This window comes from Montipora capricornis, unplaced genomic scaffold (genome assembly GCF_036669925.1).
Source record: "Montipora capricornis isolate CH-2021 unplaced genomic scaffold, ASM3666992v2 scaffold_508, whole genome shotgun sequence".
Taxonomy (NCBI): domain Eukaryota; kingdom Metazoa; phylum Cnidaria; class Anthozoa; order Scleractinia; family Acroporidae; genus Montipora; species Montipora capricornis.
Window position 1 is genome coordinate 96,017 of NW_027180248.1, and position 19,135 is coordinate 115,151.

Sequence of the window (19,135 nt, forward strand, 5' to 3'; positions counted from 1 at the left end):
TTTGTTTATCTTTTGTCCCGAAGATCTTTATAGCCAATAGCCAATCAGCTTACGTTTGATCAATGTATGTCTATAAGATAAGAGAACAGTGGGTTGTAGTTTAGTCAGTCAGAGACATGAACTTATGGTGTACGCCATCGGAGAAATTGTAAAAGAATCGAGGAAAGCGACAGTGTGGGTTCCTTACTTATTCCCCATAACAAAAACCTAAGTTTTCGGGTGCTTAGTATAATTGCTTTTAAACCAAAACTGTCATCGACACTGGGCATCAGCTTTGACCATAGATTGTGGGCATTTAAGCCCTTGCTTACCCACACCCCACTCCTCCTCAACAAGATTCAATATTCAAGATTTGATGCAATATCGAGAGCCAAAAAAATTATTCCTAGAAGAAATTTATTATGTTCACCTCGAGCCACACACGCAGAGACGGTTTTCTTTGTTTTGCCTCTACTTAAAATTTTATTGACATCATTCATTTAACAGAAAATATGGCCATTACCGAAGGAACTACGCTCGTAAAATAACACCATTTTTGTAGTGGGATAATAAATCTCTTATTCGATGGTCTAACATATAAGGCCATTTTCTCTGTTGAGCATTGTCCGACCGACCCCAATTTTTGTAATTTTAAAAAAAAAAAAAAGGGTAAATTTTTTTTAAAACCATTTTAATGTTGCATAGGTGTTTAAGGGGTTGATCATTTTTCCCAATCTGTCTTACGTTTGCATCAACATCCACCAACTTTTCAGCCATATTCATTTTGGGTTCACGTTTTGTTTGTTTTCCGGGGTCCACAGCTATGATGCTGGGGTAGCGGGACTCCGATTCCGAGACTGCCCAGGAAACGCATTTGACGCTAAACGAAAAAAAAAAGGGAGGATGGGCTAATACTCGCGGAAATTTTGCTCACTGCTCGCAAAATGCTTTGCAACTCTCAAAATATCCGCGCGTATTATATGTTAAACCATCGAATAGGATGTATTTATCACGGCGTCTGAAAAACAACAAAATATACCAGCAAAAGCTCGAGAATGAGCAAGAGTAGAATCTTCTCTCAATGCAGCAAAGCACAAGGAATAAATCTGGAAACAAACAAAAATTAAGATACGAGAATGCGTTGATCGAGCCGTGTCTCCAAAGCTGCGATTGCTAATTCTGCTGTCGTACTTAGCATCATCAGCAGAATAGCGCACGATTGCAAATTTGTTTGGTGTATCTCCACCTTTTGTTTGCACTTGTGTTAAACTGTGTGCTGCAATTGTCAACAAACTGAAGTCGCGGTTTATCACGTTACCTAAAGGATGATATTTTAAAGAAGTCATGCGCATTTACAAAGACAGATGGGGATTTCCAATGTGTGCTGATACGTGGACGGTACTCATATTCTTGTAATTGCCCCACCGACCGACCATGACGACTTCGTGCATCAAAGGCTACCACATCATTCTTATGCAAACAGTTGTTGACTATGAAATGATATATGAAATATGGTGAACTGCGGATGTGAAATCAAGTGAAACTATGATCCTCGCAGTTATGAACGCAATTTTAGCAATTGCGTAGGGATGAGCGCGCATGGGTGTGTATGAATATAAATGGGTATCCATGGGTATAAATGGCTTAAGGCTTTACATGAATATACATGGTATACATAAGCATGCATAGATATACATGGCTGTACAAGGATATACGTGGCTGTACATGGACAGAAAAGGATATACATGGGTATACATCGGTATACATGGATATACATAGGCATATATGGGTGTACATGGCTGTACATGGATATACATGGATGTACACGGATAAAAATGCCTGTACATGGATATACAGAGCTGTACATGGTTATACATGGATGTACATGGCTATACATGGATATACATGTATATGCATGGCTGTACATGGATATACGTAGCAATACATGGATATACATAGACATACATGCCTGTACATGGATATACATGGGTATACATAGCTATACATGGGTATACATGGATATACATGGGTATACATGGACATACATGGTTATACATGGATATACATGAGTATACATGGACATACATGGGCATACATGGATATACATGGGTATACATGAATATATATGGGTATACATGGATTTACATGGGTATTCATGAATATATATGGGTATGCATGGATATACATGGGTATACATGAATATATATGGGTATACATGAACATACATGGTTATACATGGATATACATGGTTATACATGGATATACATGGGTATACATGAATATATATGGGTATACATGGACATACATGGATATACATGGATATACATGGGTATACATGGACATACATGTTTAGACATGGATACACATGGGTATACATGGAAATACATGGGTATACATGGATATACATGGCTGTGCATTGATATGCCTGGATATACATGGAGATACATGGCTTTACATCGAAATACATGGATATACATGGCTTTATATGGATATACACGATAATACATGAATATACACGGGTATACATGGATATGCATGGGCATACATGGATATACATGGTTGTACATGGATATACATGCCTGTATGTAGATATGCACGGGTATACATGGATATACATGGCTGTACATGGATATACACGATAATACATGGGTTTACATAGATATACATGGATATACACGGGTGTACATGGATATACATGGATATACATGGCTGTACATGGATATACATGGATATAAATGGCTGTACATGGATATACATGATAATACATGAATATACACGGGTATACATGAGTATACATGGGTATACATGGATATACACGGTTATACATGGATATACATGGGTATACATAGAGATATATGGGTATACATGGATATACATGGCTGTACATGGATATACATGGATATACATGGCTGAACATGGATATACATGGAAATACATTGCTGTACATGGATATACATGGATATACATGGATATACATAGATATACATGGATATATATGGGTATACATGGACAAACATGGGTATACATGGACATAAATGGGTATACATGGACATACATGGTTATACATGGATATACATGGGTATACATGAACATACATGGGTATACATGGATATACAAGGTTATACATAGATTTACATGGGTACACATAGAGATACATGGGTATACATGGATATACATGGCTATACATGGTTATACATGGTTATACATGGATGTAGATGGGTATACATGGACATACATGGGCATACATGGATATACATGGATATACATGGCTATACATGGTTATACATGGATGTAGATGGGTATACATGGACATACATGGTTATACATGGATATAGGTGGGTAGACATGGACATACATGGGTATACATGGACATACATGGTTATACATGGATACACATGGGTATACATGGACATACATGGGTATATATGGATATACATGGCTATACATGAATATATATGGGTATACATGGACATACATGGTTATACATGGATACACATGGGTATACATGGACATACATGAGTATACATGGATATACATGGGTATACATGAATATATATAGGTATACATGGACATACATGGTTATCCATGGATATACATGGGTATACATGGACATACATGGGTATACATGGATATACATGGGCATACATGAATATACATGGGTATACATGGACATACATGGTTATACCTGGATATACATGGGTATACATGGCTATACATGGTTATACATGGATATACATGGGTATACATAGCTATACATGGGTATACATGAATATATATGGGTATACATGGAAATACATGGTTATACATGGTTATACATGGGTATACATGGACATACATGGTTATACATGGATATACATGGGTATACATGGATATACATGGGTATACATGAATATATATGGGTATACATGGATATACATGGGTATACATGGACATAGATGGTTATACATGGATATACATTGGTATACATGGACATACATGAGCATACATGGATATACATGGGTATACATGGACATACATGAGCATACATGGATATACATGCCTGTATGTGGGTATACATAGGTATACATGGCTGTACATGGATACAGATGGACAAACATGGGTATACATACATGGGAATACATGGATATACATGGAAATACATGGGTATACAGAGAGATATATGGGCATAGATGGATATACATGTATGTACTTTGCTATAGCTACCTATATATGCTGATATACCTCTTTTATATAATTTATGCGCTTTATGATACACTTTAATAACCCTACTTAAAGTACATACCGATAAATCAGGGATTGTTGAGTATTCTCAAGGATGTGTTTTGGGGCAATGGAATCTCCAAATGGATGAATATACCTCGAATGTTATTTGCCATCCTAGAGGCAGCAAACTTGGGTCTCTTTACCGTATCTTTGCACACAAAACTACAGGAGATATACGGCATCAACAATGTTCACAATGCAGTTACATTTCAAGAAACGATAGAACGATTAAGAGAATTGCATTCGGCCATCGACACCTTTTGTCACGACACCATGGCATCTTTTTCCGTGAACGACAACAGTGTCAACCCGTATATTTTTCACGAACTGTCAACGGTCGTGCCAGTGGCAAACATACCAGAGGATCTTCAAACACCCAATACGTGCGACGACGACATCCCTCGATCTAAACTATGGATCAGGCGCATGTTTGTGGAAACGGTCATGAATTTACTTGCTACGCGATTGTACGAATTTAGAGCGGTACATGATGCCGACCACGTCTATCCGACGAATCATCATTACACCTTCACAGTGCACGTACACAATAACCAAAAACGTTGCGAGAAGTATATTAAACTATATGTAGTCGGAGGTTTTTATACCACCCACGAGTACAATCAAGATGACATCACCGAACTCGATTTGGAAAATCACACGAACTGTCATCCACTTCTCAGTGCAACACCAACCACTACGACCGGTGCACACAGGCGCAACAATTTTTACCATTCTCACGTGAGTCGTCATTTCCACGACCTGAGAATCATGAGGAGGTTCCCGTTCAACGAGCGTGTCGTTGCTGCCCTGGCATGCCTGAGACCGCACACCCCGGCAAATGCGCTTGCCATTTCACCGAATATTCAGACACACACTGCTGCCTTGATCATGCGTTACGGGACACTCGAAACACACCGTCTCGTGATGGTTCTTTCCGGCGACAGTCACGACATGTATAACGGGTTCACCGCCGCAACGGCGCCAGTCCTCTTGTACAGGAAAAATAGCAGCGTGGGTGTGAGTATGAATATTTACATGCAATGGGACCCGTCCTTCCCCGAAAGCAGGATACGATGATCTAAATGCCACACTTTTTTTGTAGAGGATTCACAAAGGGAATGGGAAGTCACATGGCTAATATCCAAGATTGTTTAGAAGGCAAAGTGCGATTGGCATGGAACGTATTCGAAGAAGAAGCGTTCGCCGTACCCATGCCCAGTTGCTTCGAGGACAACAAATTCGACGTTCCATTTTTTCCAGTCGATGGTGTGTTTGGTTCTGGTTTCGTGAATGCCATGACGCGGTGTGATCAACCGGATCCCTTGCACATAATTTTCGAAGTCGCGACGACATGTCCTTTTTATCGATGAAAACGTTCTCGGTGGCGTAGTATTGGACGTCTTCGTTCTCAACATTTCGTGTAAATCTATAATGCATGAGCAATAGAATGCAGCCTTCTGAAAATACTCGCAATTCGCGGTCGGTGTCGACACGCGTATTTTTCTCTAGAACATAAGTGCGATCGCACAGGATTTCGGCGTGTTCTATCGAGGAAACTCCTATTTTTTCGAGTAATTGCATACCCGTGAACGTGGTCGGGATTTCGACTTCATTGTATCTTTCAGACGACCACCCCTTTAACACGCAGACACGCCGCATTTGGGGTTCTATTTCGATCTTGTTACCAAATTTGAAGACATCACGAGCAATCTCGGAATCGTGAATGAGATCACCGTTGAAAAATACTTCGTACAGCGAACGATCGAGAGGAAGTTTCTTATCTGTGGTAAACTTCTCGACGACACCGTCGGTCATTTCAGCTACTGTGGCGTTTCTTGTCACTTGAAAATCGCTTGAATAATAGAAGGTGTTGCTCACCAAGCGAAAGGATAAAATGCGCGAATCGAGGTTTTCTAAATCGAGTGAATGCATGGAGTAAACTAGATCATCCGGCTCCAGACAGTCGAACGTACGCTCGAACAAAACTTTCGTGGCACCTTCTTTCGTCAATCTAGGTAATAGAACCATATCGTCAAACCACACTGGTGCTGGTACGAGCGCTAAAAATAAACAATCTCGAGTAGGAAAGGTATTTCTCATGACACCGTCACAGGGAAATTTCTTTATCAACATAGCAGCAAACCCAGCCACCGCCCTTCGAAAGTAACCGTAGTTAAAAGTTTCACTATCGTTCCTCTACTTTCCGTATGCTGTCGCCCATTCCCGCAACAATACCTGCAAGACATCGGCATATGTCACAGTTCGATTGATGTTTATGACGAGCGTGTCGTCATCGCCGTAATGACTTTTGTAAATGTCATCAGATGCTCTCGCTTTTATCTTGGGCGTCTTTGAAAGGGTTACCGGTAAAGATATGGGTAGGATACGGTCCCCGAACTCTCGCACCATCGTTTTTGCATCTTCGTGGTTGTACGCTTGTTGCAGACAGCAGATGCACTTGGGGTCATGGTTTACTCGTAACTTCAGAGCCATTTCTGTCACCGAGCCCGGATTCACGAAACCGTTTGGTCGCATGGTCGACTCTATTGTGTCAAATGCATCCTGAAATCTCCATCGTGGCTCGTCTTTACTCGCTTCCGTGCGTCTGGTTGCACAAGACTCCTTGAAGGCCTCTGTAAAGGTTGGGTCATTTGTGCGTTCGTAATCAAGTGCTGCTTGCCATAAAAACACGGGTGCCGACATCATGACCTCTGCAGATACGGGTCTTCTTTTCAAATACCAAATAGAATCTTCGATGCATTTCTTGTATGCACCGTCGAATATGTAGATAAGAGCGTCCTTGATCCAATCCACTGCCGTCACCCAATCGGAGTCGTGGATCTCACAGTTGCGACTTTGTGCAGAACGTTCTTGTATCCCAAATAACTCTGGTGTCTTATTGAGCAATGCATGAGATACCGCATGAACGTAGGCTATTAGGGCGGTTGCCCAGTTTACACACGAACCTTTTGCTAACGTAACAACGCAGTCCATGGACGAGATACGACAAGCTTGATGACCTCTTGTATCTGCATCGTCCATCCATTGAATAGTAGGGCAATGTACTCCGTACGGCAACAATTCTCTCAAATGATATTCAAAGCGAGTAACTAGATCCTTGCCTCGAGTGACGCTGAAATTTGTAAATGTCAAACAAGAACACCCGAAATGTTTCTTGATCAGACGCTCCATTTTGTCTTCGAAAAAACGATATTGTTTGTAGCATTCGAATGAATATGAATAGAAGTGGTTTGATCCGAGATTAGTATTGGTGTCGAATACTAAACGTGATCGAGACACAATGGAACTTACTACCTCGAGTCGATGCTTTAAGAGTGATTTGTACAAAGATCAACGGGTGCTATCCGTGGGAGTCAAGCAATATATCCCCGGAGTCACGATCGACAAAGAACACCCTTTCGTAACGAAGTTGTGCGATTGGACAACAACATATGCGAGCTTGTCAAGAGAACAAATGACACCAGGAATACTACGAGAACACCCGGGAAATCCTCTTGCTGTCATAGAGGGGAGGGATGGTAATGATTACGTCCTCACCGATGAGAACGAGGGTGGAAAACATTTCCAAGACGAATACGCCCGAAAACTAGCCAACGATCTGTTGTGGGACCTGGGCGAGGGCTTAGTAGAATCGATGCCAGGGTTGCCTGTTGATTACTTTAAGAATGTAATCATGCTACCCATGGACGAAAACGACATGGGCTGTGGATACGACGTGAGTGAGTACCAGACTGCCTACGAAAGACAAAATGCTACCAGGGTGGCGAGAGGACAGTTACCCAGTGATATCAAAGGTACTAGTCTCGAAGACGTAACCAAGGAAATCATGACGAGTGCGATGGTCGTCAAATCACTCCGAAAAATGTTGGGGTACGATCGTTGCAGCTCGGATTATCGTTTTAAGAATCTGCCTGAAAAGTACATTCGTGGAATGTTTGCCGCAGATCGCAACCATTTGAGTGGCGTCGACGCGGTTTCGTTGAGTCCCTTGTTCATTCGCCGCATCAAGTCTCCTGAAACCGAGAGAAAACAAAATGGAGCCGTCGTCACGACGACTAGTTTCGATTATGGGTTTGGAACTTTGTTCGACTGCAATAATATAGTGACGAGAGGATGTCACTTGTCCAAATTTTCACATGGAAACAACGTGAGATGTTTTCGCTGCGTAGGAACGGCTTGTCAGTCGTTCATTGGCTTTGCAGGTACGTACGTTCTAGATGGAGATGAAAAAACGGAAACACAAAACACCGAGACGGACAATCAAGACTATCGGGCACAAAGAATGATAAACGCCGGAAAAGTGGCCTTCGACAAGCACACCGTGTATGCGATAGGTCACCCGGACTTGGTGTTTTCCAAAGAAAAAGAGAGCCAGGGGGTGGCACGACACCAACTTTTCGTGAAGAGCATGATAGATCACACGAGGATCACCCCTTTCGTTATGATGTGCGAGATGATCAAGAGCGAATTGGTGAAGTACCTGACGCTGATCCGCTTGTTTTTTTTTCAGTTAAGAGATCCTACAAGTCATTGGTGCACCGAATTTGACATGGCACCCGGGGATGCTTCGGTCTCCGTTTATCGACGTCTGGTAGAGACCCTATACCCGTGCGAGGCCTGGTGGAAGAACGGAGTGATTAAATCTGGTAAACGTTGGAAATTGTCGTCGTTGAGTCTCTTTTCCAACAAGCCCACGCTTTTGGCCTCGACCATGACCAACATCAAACGGGTTCTAAAGATCGAAGATACAGACGAGCGGACGCAGAAAAGGATGACGCGCATCGAAGAAGCCGCCTCGAATAAAGGAGCACATTATAATTTCATACCTGTGATGAATTCTACGGACATCGTCTTCACCAAAGACGACAGAGCCTTTGTCACCAATAACTGTAACATGGTATTAAGCGAAGAAAAAGTCAAGAAGATCTTTGGGCTGCGCAAAGAGAGGGAGAGAGGTCTCTTACCACCAGCGATCGTATCGGCCGTTACATCGTTACAAGTGTATCAGAAAATGGGTGAGCCACCCACGCAAGGCCGCTTGACGGCAGACCTGGTGCAACCATGCACTAATCTTACCAAAGCAGAAACCATACGAGTGTTCACGTTGGACAAAGATGAGTCAGAAGAGAAACTGAACCATAACGAAAAGATCAGTGGCTATTTGGATGCCTTGGGAGTTCTCGCTGACAAAGATGGAGAAAAGCTGACCTTTGACAACGCCAAGGATTATTTGTCGCGGTTGCACGTTCCAGAAGACGAGCAAAAGGATGTGCTCTGTGTCCTCGAGAAAAATACAGCTGCGAAAATGGAAAATGAGTCCCGGGATGCTGAAGATGGTGAACCATCTAGCAAGAAAATCAAGTATTGTGACGATTGACCGTTTTCTTTTAAACCTACAAACAATGAGAGTTATCTCGAGAGACGTTTTGTTTATCCATGGAATTGACTGCTATCGTAGGGGGCATCGGTCCTGCCACTTTCGAAGAATTGGGTAAGAAGTTCAGCCGTGCCAGGGCACAAATCATCGAATTCGGAAACGATTTTGTAGAATACCGATTCGTGTGGACTTTGGAAGGGTTACCACCCCCACGAATGGTAACAGCACTGGAACGGGATGTGAGGGGACTTGGAGGGTGTGTGAAACGAGTGAATGTGAGTATGTTATTTGGTTTAGAAGATGACAACCCAAAGGTGCCGATGGATGTGAAGTATCTGGAATACATTGTACCAATGAAGACAGAAAACAGGCGCGAGGCTTGCTATGGGTTGGCTACAAATTTGAAGTACAAATGGGATCTAGCAGTGAAAACGTACAGAGACCGTCTAACAAAAGTGAAGGAAACTACTATTGAGACTTTCTTTGTCGTAATGTCAACATCAGACCCACATATACCAAATAATCGGGCCAAGTTCGAGCTGTTGGTGGAAGTTCTTAGTAACTGGAAAAAGAATCGTGTTTGGATCGGAGGAGAGGCGTATGGGAAGAAAATAATCGTCGACGGGAGAGTAGAAGAGTACAACAAATGGATTTCAAGTTTACTACAATGTATGTGAACGTTTTATTGTAACCTCGACATATTATAACAATCAATAAAAAAATAACTACAATCACATGTCGCATTCTTTAGTCCATTCGATCATCATCATGTTTCCCACAACATACGGCAAACCTGCGTAGACGTGTTTTAGGACGGTATCGGTCGCTCGAATGTCGTCCATTTGTCTCGATAACACCAATAGCGAATCGAAATGACCATGGGTGACGTCCTTAATACACGAATGAAGAATTAGATAATCCGACGAACTGTAAATTACGCCAAACTCGACCGCCTCTGCGTCGAATGTTGCCACTTTTGTCAAAGGGTAAGCATACAATCGAGCAAAGTCTCCGACGATTACCAAACGATTGGTGTCGTTTGCGTGGGTTCCCGGTGCAGGGTATGCAACAGTTTGCATTTTGTCTACGATGACTTTGTTCACTTTGTAATGCGACGAAGTATCGTTGCGCATTGCAATGTAACGGACGACCATAGAGTTGTTTTTTGGAACGACATTTTTTAGATCTTTGGTTTCTGATACAAACGATAATTGTACGCAGGCATCCCTTGGGTTATAAGGGTTTTTCTTGAGCGCTACCAAAAACCATCGCCCCTTCAAAGATTCAAACTGTAGGTGCGCATTGGTCTGACTTTGGCATATAGTACCTCCCCTGTACTGCCTGTAATCGGACACGTCTCGGACTCGGCAATAATCGCCCCCATAACCTTTGTTGCATCTACATACGGGTAAGCCAGAAGGATCTGTATGACAGGTTCCTCTGTGTTGGCAGTACTCGGTACAATCGCGAAAATCGACGAGCCTCCGATTGCAACGTTTACCCGCGTATCCGAACACACAGATGCAATCGAAACCGTTCTCTTTGACGAGGCATTGCCCGCGTTCGCTGCAATACCCCTTCAAGCAATCATCCACGTTAATACTCTCTAGACAATGAAGACCATGATATCCGATCGGGCAATGACAAGTATGCTGATCATTGCGTGTTTTGCATCTGCCACCATTACCACAATGGGCTGCCTGATCACAAGTATCACCCATTCGTGTTCTATATTCGCAACGATTTCCCATCCAACCCCAGGTGCAGGAACAAGAAAAGCGGTTTTCGTCCATCGGGTGCCTAACGCAAGTTGCTTTGCCAAAACAAGGACTTTCGTACTCGCATGGGTGAATCTTTTGCTGACAGAGAGGACCTCCGTATCCCTCTTTACAGAGACAGGCATAGTCTCCTTTAGGCACGAGCATGCATCTTTGTGTTCCTTCTGGGTGACAAGGGTTCGATCCACACGGGTTAAAATAACTGATACAATGTTGGTCTTTGGTGCAGGAAATGTCGCGAGGATATTCGGAAAATCCAAAGAGACAGAGGTTTTCGACGCACGTCGCACTGTACACCGAATTTTTTATAAAAATGTCGTGTGTTTTATCCAACGATAAAGCCAAAGTCAATCCTAAAATGACGACCACAAACAAAAGTGTGAGTAAAATAATCACGGGAAATGACGAACATATTCGCTCTCGCCAAGTAGGAGGTCCCTTGTCCATTGTAGGTGTTTTTCCGGACGGACATGTAGAAACCGTCGCGTATCTGCAATGCATCTCTCTCTCTCTCTCCTTTTTCTTCGTATGGCCTTCGGTTTTTCTTTTTGTTGTCAATACTTGAGCATGTGATGATCAATTAGTATGAACGGCTTAATGAATCAGTTCCAACTCTCGAACGATGGAGTCGATGTGTGTCTCCACGATGTTAAACAGAGACGAGACGCCCGATGCGGTCGTAGTAACAAGACAAATATGACGATTCCCAATGCAAAGGAAATCGTGAAGCTACCCCATTGCGCCACTCCTAACTTTTGTTTCGGACCATATCGTTTTATAGGTGCTACGCGTACGAGGACGGTCGTGGTTCATCCGTCGAAAGAAAGAGGAGACAACAAAGACATCCCTAGGCACGCCATCGGATAGAAACGCTCCAAACAAACGAGGAATCGTTGCGGATCGTGGTAAGTCGTTTCTAGACAAAAAAGATAGGGCGTTTCTGGTTCGAAAGGTTGTATAGAGGACCTGACCAGACGGGGGCTCCAGATCACTGCCACCACTGCGCCAGGTGGAAAAGGCGTCAAGTTTGTGCATCGAACACTAGCCTCGAGATCAAATCGGTAGCACACGCCATGTAGGAGAACGTGACAGCTTCCATTCGTCCACTGCAATGGTATAACACAAATTTCGTCTCCCCGACTCACCACCCCCTGGCTTCCTTGTCGACCGATCGTAGCAATGCCAGTCGCACGATTCATGACCAAAGGCTGGTCTAATTTGATGACTCGTGAAACATCGTCTCAAGGGTGTCCTTGTGTCCACGGTTTCCATCGAAGATCATTCGTGGCTTCGTCCCATTCTACGGACACTTTGACGGACGAATTGTAACACCACACCGTGGTGCTCGTGGTCGAATCGTCGTCGGAAAAACAGACATCTAGACATCTTCCGAAAGGACCACACGTTGCCGTCAAATTGGCTCCACTGTATTTAGTACCACCACCACCTAGACAGTATGGCCATCGCCCATCACCGGGAATCCGATCCACAGGAGACCATCGCTTCAATGGAATTTCCTGACCATTTAGTGCCACTGTTTGGGACACGACCGCGTGAGTTGCATTGCTTGCATAACACCTCCTTCGAGATGACTTACAGATGAGATCGTGTATCGGGTATGTTTGGTTAAACACAACGCGGTTGAACAGGTCGATGGTCTGCTTCAGATCCACACATTGTATTCCCCAATTGGCTGCGACGCCATGAAAAAAAACGCAAAGGAATGCCACCGAAAACGTCGAAGTTGCGTTCATCATCCTTTTTGTCGGTATCAACACTCACGATAATGAGTTTACGTTTATCAACGGACGACGATAGACTTTCAAGGATAAAACAGACATTTAAAATGGTGCTCGAAAGTGCACTGTCTCTTGTCCGTGTCACTTCGATATTTAATCTCACTCAAAGGTTTGCCGTAGACAAACACTTCTCGAATCCACGTCATGAGCGCAAATCCGTGCTCTTCACAGCGAACTTTACCTTGTGGTAAACGTAATACTCCGACGATCCTGTATCCTCTATGATTTTCCATATGGTTTTCTTCAACTAAATGACTAGGGTCGACGATGACCCATGCATTCTTTTGTCCCACCGCAAGCACAAAATCGTCAATAGAAGACGACAACACTTGCATCTGTAAGTATGTACATTCTGGGTGCATATCGTTAATTGTCTCGCTAAGCGAAACGTGTATCAATTCGGGCACTACATTCGTTACCTGGTTCAAATATTCCTCCACCGAACCTAGTGGAACAAAGGCAGGAATTTCACCTTCGAATTCCATTACGAGGTTCTCTCGAGGTGTCCACGGAAGCCGGTCAATCGCTACTGGGACGTGTATGGTCACCCCTGTACCTATCTCGACCAAACGCGATGCCAACTCCTGGAACAACTCCATCCTATCGAAGTTCTGAAATGGAGAATCCTCGAATCTTACGACGACGGCAGTCGGGTCGTCCACAGCGAGAAGACACTCGGTGACCACCAAACGCTGCCTCTGTTGCATGGCAGAAGTACGCCAGGAAAATGTCACCGACATTGCAAATTCTATGATCAATTCACAGTATCTCTGTAAAACGGCACCCTCGTACGGAATATGTCGAATATCTAAAATCACGAACTCGCACACAGTTGCCAAGCGAAACGTTTTGTCGAGAGCATATTTCTTAGCTCGAACGGCGAGACGCTGAAGGTTATCGAACGGTCGCAAATCATTGACAAGCCGTTTGTTATTTATTGGCGTTTCACTTCGTAAGGCCACGACGAAAGCTATGGTTTGTCTTACGATATCGTTCAAATGTTCGCGGTGATAGAATTTCGCGCGTGGATCTAAGAGACCATCGAGTCTCTCAAAATTACAACGAACGGCCTCGGTTTCTTGGAATGCTAATACCCAGCGCTTTGTATTGTCGTAGCGTGATGTGCGCTTCATCATCGGAAATCGCTCCTTCCATTGATCGAGTGTAACCTCTTCGAACAGAGGTGACGTCGGTGGCGTGGTGACGTCGCTAATATCACCTTCGTTCCACGAACCAGGATGGGTATCAATCTGTGTACCATGCAACTGGTCGTGCAATTCTGCTAAAATCCTTTCGGCTTCCTCTATGCGCTCTCCGAGAGTCAACAAGTGACTTTCGTGGTCGTGTACGTCTCCGTCGAGTTGGATCAATCTTAACTCTCTATTTGCAATCAAATTACCCAGGTCTTGTAAGCGCTTTTCCATCTCTCTTGAAGTTTGCATCGATGGTATCTGGGATAGGCGAGATGTTTCTGACACGCCTAGTAAGTCGTCTTCTTCAAATTGTGGTGTATCATCTTGGTATTCCATGGACGGATTAGCCGTTCTTAGTTCGTTTTCGAGATGCGCTATGTGGCGTTGTAGTTGTTCCATGGTCTGGCCGTCGAGCCTCTCGAAGTTCTTGTAATTGTCTTGTCAATTGTTCGTTGAGAGAAGCCAATCGGTCTCTTTCTTGGTGAATCTCTTGCAAGTGCTGCAACCGAGCTTCCAACTCGCTAGCGTTGCGTGTCAGCTGATCGCGTTCCAAGCGGATCTCTGTGAGACGGCTAGGTGCCGCTTCATCGAGTTGTATGTTGAACGAATCCACTTGTTTTTGCCATTCGATTTGTGCGTTTTCGTGTTCTCTGAGCAATTGACGATATTCTTTGGTTTTTTGATCGAGCTTCTGCTCGACTAGATGCAGTTGATTCTGACATTCTCCTATCTGATCTTGGAGAATCTGCTGATTGGTTTCATACTCGAGTTTTTCCTCTGTACGAAGAGACTCTCGATCTTTGTTCGTTCGTTCTAGTTCCTCGTTACGAGTTTTCGTTTGTTTAATCTCACGATTAAGACGCTCTATTTCTGCATCCAAATCCAAAAATCGTTCATAGCACTCGGTCTGATATCGTGTGTACTTCTCTTCTATCTTTTGTTTTTCATCAGAGATGAGATCGCACTCGGTGATCGCTCGTGTGAGGTTTTCTTTGCATGCATTTAGTGTTATCTCGAACTCTCTGTTTTGATCAGCTTTTTGAGATTTTTCGGAGTCAACCCGAGTGACAATCGAGCTCAACTCCTGGATTTCTCGCAGGTAGTCTTCTTTTTTCCGTAGGTACTCCGTCTTCTGTTTTTCAAACTGTTCCTGTAATTCATCGAGGTGTCGTCGTAGGGAATTCACCTCGCTCGATGCTTCCTTGTACAGTTGATTTAGCGAACGGAATTTCTCTTGTGCTATTTTAATTAAATCAACGGACGAAGAAGACACGACAGTGTCTGTCAGTTGTTTCAGTCCATCTTGTATAGCGTTCTTTTCCTTCATCACTTCTTGCATTCGTTTGATTACATCGTCCGATCTATCGGAGTTCGTGATTTTTTTGAGTGCATCGAGGGTGTGATCTGTTTGTTTCACTCTTTCGCCCATCTGTGCAAAACGTTCCTGGGCCAATCGCACGAGGTGACTTGATGGCATTCGCGATATGTCGGATTGATTATCGCTGTCCTCCTCTCTGGAAAGATGGACCAAAGCTTCCCTGGTGGCTTTGAGATCTGTTTGAATTTTTTGAACGAGGTCGTGTATCCCGTTCGTATCTACGACTCCGATAGAATGAGCGAGTTCTCGAAAGGTATTTTGTAACCGTTTCTCTTGTTCGCGTATAACAGTGGTTACGTCCTCTACGACACGAGGTATATCAGATTCCGTAATCGCTTGTTTTTGCTGTTGATTCGTTTCAACCACGTCACGAAGCCTCGAGATCACCGGTAACACTTCGTCGATCAATTTTTGTTTGTCGATGACTTCCAATCTCGTCTCTTGTAAGTCATTTTCTAATCGTTGACGCGCTTCCTCGGTCATTAGAATTTGCCGATCCTTTTGGTCATCTGTGTTTTGCTGACTTTGTTTATTTGATTCTACTAGACGTGATAAGACATCTTTTTCTTTATTCGATCTATGGAAAGCGTCTTGGATATCTTTATTCTGTTTAGATAATTCTGCAATGCGCGTTTCACCGAGTCTCGTGCATTCACGTACGTTGTTTTGAAGGATTTGAATATGATCCTGGTATCCGCGTTGCTCCTGAAAGAGTCTCTTTGCTTCTTCTTTCGCGAGTTCATAATTATCGATAATGGTGTGAACTTTCGTTTGTAATTCCCTAATTGCGCCGTCTTTTTGATTGGTATCTTCGGTAATTTGTACCACACGAGTTTGCAATTGTTTATTTTCGTCGTGTAAAGTTGCAGCTTCCTGATTATTCTTCTCTAATTGTGCCCGAACTGCAACTAGTTCGTTTTCTGTCGCCTGTTGAGCATTCAAAACTTCTTGTCTAATATTTTGTAATTCAGCAATCTGACTCTTTCTGTTTTCTAACTCTCTAGTTAGCTCTTCGATAGTTTGACGGGCTTGTGCTTCGATGTCTTCCACGTGCTGTGTATTTTTCACTTTAAATGTTTCGTATGCATTTCGTGCTTGAGTCGCAATTTCCTGTTGTGTAAGCAATTCTTGTTGAAACTGTTATAATGCCTGTTCGTGATTGTGACGTTCTTCGTCGACTATGTGTTGTAGTTGATGAATGGTGTTTTCGTTGTCTTTCAATAGAGTGTGAGCTTGCCTTAACTCGGTATGAACATGTGTCAGCTGTGACATTAAGTGTTCCTCGGTGGTGCGATGGACACGAGTTCGATTTTCTTCCTCTACAGTTTGTTGTTGAAATTGTTGCGATGCTCGTTCGTGATCGTTACGTTGTTCTTCGAGTGTCCGATTTAGTTGATCAATGGTGTTTTCTCGCTCTCTCAACAAAACGTGAACTTGCCCTAATTCGGTATGAGCTTGGGTTAGCTGCAATACCAACCCTTCCTCACTGTTTCGGTGGACGCGCATTTGGTCTCCTTCTTCGGCAACTTGTTTTGCTAATCGTTCTCGTAACTCGTTCAATGCAGTTTGCGCTTGGTTTGCGATCTCTTCCTGTGTCTTCAAATCGTTCTGGAGTTTGTCCATTTCATATCGAAATTGGATATTTTGGTCATCGAGTGTCTGTCGTAGTCGGTTGGTGATTTCTCTCTGTTCCACCAACTGGGCAGTGGTTTGTCCCAACTCCTTTTGAGCCTGAGTAAGAACAAATGTCAAGCCATGCTCGCTAGCACGATGAACGGAGAGTGTCTGGGCAAGACGTTCGTTATCGACCATCAGAGCGTTGGTTGCTGCTCCTTTCTGGGCGATATTTTGGTCGTCTTGTGTCAAGGCAATGGCACCGGCTACCCATTGTGCCGTTTGCTCGATTCCCGCACTAGCCATAGATCGAATGGGGTCGTCATCGTCTTCATCTTCTACGATAGAGGGTAAAAACGAGAGGTGATTAGCATCGGTGTTGATTAATGGAAGTGGTCGAGGCATGTTAAACTCGCTAAATTCCGAAGGATTGTACTGCGTCAGTTTCTCGTCGTCTCTCCTGGACATTTGTTCGGCAGAAATTAACCCTGGCTGCCCGTGATGGTGGAGTGAAGAGTCCAGAACGGGCGGAGCATTGTCTCTTTCGCGATTAAGATGCTTACTTAAACTTGACGCGGTGTACGTAGAACGTTCGTCGTAGCCGTCGTCGTTTGACAATGTTATATCTTCCACCATCGTTGGTTCTCTCTGTTTCGTTGCCTTGGAAAATCTACTCAAAGAAGATGGAGCATAAGTGGAAAGCGAATCACTTGTTTCGCTCGGTGTAAGAAATTTGCTAACAGGTAACATACCAGGCGTGTATTTTGTTGTTTCACTTGCTTCTCTTTCTTGCAACAACTGGAACATCTCGCCATTATCGTCGCTAATTTCGCCATCGTCCTCTTGACTTTCCAGGTGAATTTGATCATTGTGATATTCTTGGTCGCTCTCGTCTATTTCGCTGTCTATGTCCTCCACATTTTCTCCGGCAGTCCAAGAACCATCCAATATAGAGGGCTGGTAAACGGAAAGACCATCACTCACGGATGGTACCCCTTCCTGTTGAATACCGGGTACCATGGCTGCACCGTTCGACCAAATATCTTGGCGATGACGAGAAATCAATTCTTCCGTCCGTTTAGCAGCCGCTGTTGCCATCACCGAATGCCCCATTTGTTCCGATATTTTTCCACAAAGTTCGCGCAGAACCCGTGTGTGTTTTTCGTCGTTTGGACTATATTGGGGATCACTTAGCCGTGCGACGAGTCGACGAGGACCGATCAGATAAAGTGCAACAAATCGATCGAGTGTCATGTTTTCAATCGAAGATTGATCCAACTCTTGATTGACATCCTTTGTTGCACGCACCATCGCATACCGAAGAACATTCTCGAGTGTTGCAATCTCTTGACATATTTGATCGTCGTGCATCCTTTCTCGTCTTAGCTGCATCGCGGCACCATGTGCTTCAGGCAGGCAAAAACCCCCAGCGATTCGTTCACCGCAATAAAGTCCTTGGCGAGACATTGCTGCAATTGAGCGGTGATGCTAGCCCCGGGGCTGGTAAACATACCCTCTCTCTCCCTGGCTCTTTGGAGAACGAAATCGTTACTCGCCCATTTCTCGTATTCCTTCAACTGTGACAAGAGATTAACCGGAGGGGAGGGCCTGAGAATGTGACTTCGGTCCATCCAGATCGACCGAGTCACCTCTTTTTCCGATAGCGTTGCTGTTGCTGTTGTCGTCGTTGCACGCGCCATGACACTTAATTAACCCCCAGTCACCCTGCGATG

At 43.7% G+C, this 19,135-nt stretch overlaps 1 protein-coding gene across 1 annotated transcript; it reads right to left on the minus strand.

Annotated features, from left to right (window-relative positions):
- Positions 1-14,753: 14,753 nt before the first annotated feature.
- On the minus strand, positions 14,754-18,869 carry LOC138036876 (interaptin-like). Its single transcript, XM_068882932.1, has 2 exons — positions 17,262-18,869; positions 14,754-16,898 (listed from the first exon to the last, which is right to left on the minus strand). The coding sequence occupies exons 1-2, from the start codon at positions 18,867-18,869 to the stop codon at positions 14,754-14,756; spliced, it is 3,753 nt and encodes a 1,250-aa protein (XP_068739033.1).
- Positions 18,870-19,135: the final 266 nt, after the last annotated feature.

Coding starts and splice junctions, on each gene's coding strand:
- LOC138036876 (XM_068882932.1), bottom strand. CDS start 18,869: ATGTCTCGCCAAGGACTTTATTGCGGTGAACGAATCGCTGGGGGTTTT. Junction 16,899..17,261: donor GAAACAGTGAGGAAGGGTTG/GTATTGCAGCTA, acceptor CTTACACAACAG/GAAATTGCGACTCAAGCACG.